At 39.6% G+C, this 3138-nt stretch overlaps 1 protein-coding gene across 1 annotated transcript; it reads right to left on the bottom strand.

Moving 5' to 3' along the window:
- Nucleotides 1-66: 66 nt before the first annotated feature.
- LOC125499994 lies at nt 67-1505 on the bottom strand. Its single transcript, XM_048650893.1, has 2 exons — nt 160-1505; nt 67-85 (listed from the first exon to the last, which is right to left on the bottom strand). Exons 1-2 carry the CDS (start codon nt 1503-1505, stop codon nt 67-69), a joined length of 1365 nt encoding a protein of 454 aa, XP_048506850.1.
- Nucleotides 1506-3138: the final 1633 nt, after the last annotated feature.

Genomic DNA, 3138 nt, shown 5'->3' with positions numbered 1-3138 from the left:
ACTGGCACGAATGGCGTGGCAAATTTAGATGTGTTAACTTTCTCAATTATATCCTTTTTTTCTAAATTATCGAGCTCTGTTTCGACTAAGGGAATTAATCTAAAAGGAACGCGTCTTGCTTTTATAAAAACCGGCGTAGCATTTTCTTTCAAAACCAACGTGGCTTTAAATTCATGAATAGGACTCATGTCCTCTTTAAGCAAATTTGGATATTTCTGAAAAAGCTTTTCAATCTCTGTCTTTTTATCAATGTTTGACTCTTTTTCCATCACGCTATTGCACACTTCATTTGTACCGTCGAACGGGAACATCCGCATTATTCGCATCCATTCGCGGCCAAGCAACGGGGGCCGTACTAAATTTGTAACATATAAGTTTAATTTGTAAATTGAATCTCTGTACTTTACTTTAACAATCATAAAACCTTGAACTTGTATCGGTGTATGACAGTATGAAATAGCAGTCAATTTTGTCGCGTAAATGACTCCGTGTTTGAAAATCGCTTTTGCCTGATCAACATTCATAAGCGTAAATCCCGCGCCTGTATCATGATCGAACATAACGTCGTGACCGTTTACATTTAACTTTACCGTAATTTTATCTCGCATTTCTGGGTGTTCGATACCAAACACCTCGATAACATTTAACGGCTCACTTTCGTCGCTTTCCGAGCCCGACTGTTTGTTATTATATTCGGAATCTAATAATCCAACGTGAGGCGATTTAGTTTTGAAACATACTTTCTGTATGTGTCCAAGGACACCACATGCTCGGCACTTTACGTTTTTGTCCAACGAACACTTATTTGCGATATGATCCGGGGAGCCGCAACGAAAACAAAAACTTTCATTACCCTTCTTACCGCCAAACTGCTTACCGCCTCTTCTAAAATTTGAATTTCTAGACTTATCTCGGTCGTTGAACTGCGAACCTCTTCTTCTTCCTGATGTAGCAACGAATTGTATACTCTCGTCGTACCCACTCAAGCCTTCGTTTTCCTTTTTCGACAATTCCATTGCCGACGCGACGTTTAACGCTTTTTCCAAGGTCAGCGTTTCCGTTTCCAGTAGACGTTGACGAATCGCCGGGTTATTTAACCCGTAAACAAACTGATTTCGAATCGCCGTTTGTAAAAAACTCCCGAATCCACATGTCTGTGACAACTTTTTGAGTGCTGTCACATAATCTTTAACGGATTCACCTTGGCCTTGCTTCCTGCAGTGGAATTTATAGGCTTCTGCAATCTCGACGACTTTATCTTCGAACAAGGATGCCAAATAAGCGATCAAATCTGTATACTTTAGCTTGTAGAGATCTACATCATCGCAGAAATCGCACAATTTGGCGTAATTTGCAACCCCCAAGTGGTGCAGAATATAAGGCACTTTATCTTCACCCGTAATTTTATGTATGGTCATGGCACCGTCGAACCTTTGTAACCATCGCTTCCATGGCATAGAGGCGGGATCGAACAATTCAACCAGAACCTTTGACTCCGGTTCCATTTTGTAAGAAAGGTATACCACGCGCTTTGGCCACTGCGTATCTCTTTGCACGTGCAATTTTCACCGTTGTAATTTTTAAAACTCACTGCCGATAAATGAAAATTAACCGAACACATGTAATGGCGTTCCACTTCCGGCTTTCTTGTAACGTCCTCGTGTAATTTTACCAACAAAAAACTTCGCGCTTTTCCACTTGTATTGGTTTCGCGCTCAATGCCATAAATAACGTAAGGAAAAACCTCAAATTTCGCTTAGAACTCGGTTTTTCCGACGACGCACGGGCTCACGGTTGAAAATTCAACGTCAGTCAGTGTACGAATTCTTGGAAAAACTCGGGCGCTTGTAACGACTCCGTTTTAAAAATTTGACCGAAGACACAATTTTTTTTTTTTTTCTTCGATTACGGTTTTGTCAATTATACCATCCCTGAACCGTCCTCGTCGCCAACTGTTATGTACGGGTGAGTTGGGTTCCAGGGTTAAGGACTGAAAGACACATGTACTAATATAGGTGTATCTTTATTTACGTCTTTCCCGTGAGCGTGCCGTCGACGAACTGACGAGCACTTTTACAATATCATTACATAGTCTCCTTACACCTACGTTACTCTACATTATATATATATTATATTTTAGCGCACACATGACAGTATTTGGTGTTTTTCGAATTTGGGATCTCAAATTATCGCATCAATAACGTCAAAGACTATAGTCTTCGGTGTTTTCCGACTTTGATATCTCAGAAAATCACATGGGAACGTCAAAGACTATAGAATTTTGTGTTTTTTGACTTCGGGATCTCGGAAAATCGCATCAATAACGTCAAAGACTACAGTTTCCAGTTTTTTTCGACTTTGGGATCTCAGAAAATCACATAGGAACGTCAAAGGCTATAGTATTTGGTGTTTTTCGGATTCGGGATCTCGAATTATCGCATCAATAACGTCAAAGACTATAATCTTCGGTGTTTTCCGACTTTAGGATCTCAGAAAATCACATGGGAACGTCAGAGACTATAGAATTTGGTGTTTTTCGAATTTGGGATCTCAAATTATCGCATCAATAACGTCAAAGACTATGGTCTTCGGTGTTTTCCGAATTTGGGATCTCAGAGAATCACATGGGAACGTCAAAGACTATAGAATTTGGTGTTTGTCGACTCTGGGATCTCAAATAATCGCATCAAAAACGTCAAAGACTATAATGTTCGGTGTTTTTCGACTCTGGGATCTCAGAAAATCACATGGGAACGTCGAAGACTATAGAATTTGGTGTTTTTTGACTTCGGGATCTCGGAAAATCGCATCAATAACTTCAAAGACCATAGTCTTCGTTGTTTTTCGACTATGGGATTTCGGATAATCATATTAAGAACGTAAAAGACTATAGTCTTTGGTGTTTATTGACTCTGGGATTTCGGATAATCATATTAAGAACGTCAAAGACTATAGTCTTCGTTGTTTTTCGACTCTGGGATCTCGGATAATCATATGAAGAACGTCAAAGACCATAGTCCTTGATGTTTTTCGACCTTGGAATTTCGAATAATCGTATTAGAAATGTCAAAGACTACAGTTTTCGGTTTTTTCCGACTTTGGGATCTCAGAAAATCACATAGGAACGTCAAAGACTAT

This window comes from Athalia rosae, chromosome 2 (assembly GCF_917208135.1).
Source record: "Athalia rosae chromosome 2, iyAthRosa1.1, whole genome shotgun sequence".
NCBI classification, from domain to species: domain Eukaryota; kingdom Metazoa; phylum Arthropoda; class Insecta; order Hymenoptera; family Athaliidae; genus Athalia; species Athalia rosae.
This window is presented reverse-complemented; position numbering and strand designations above follow the sequence as displayed.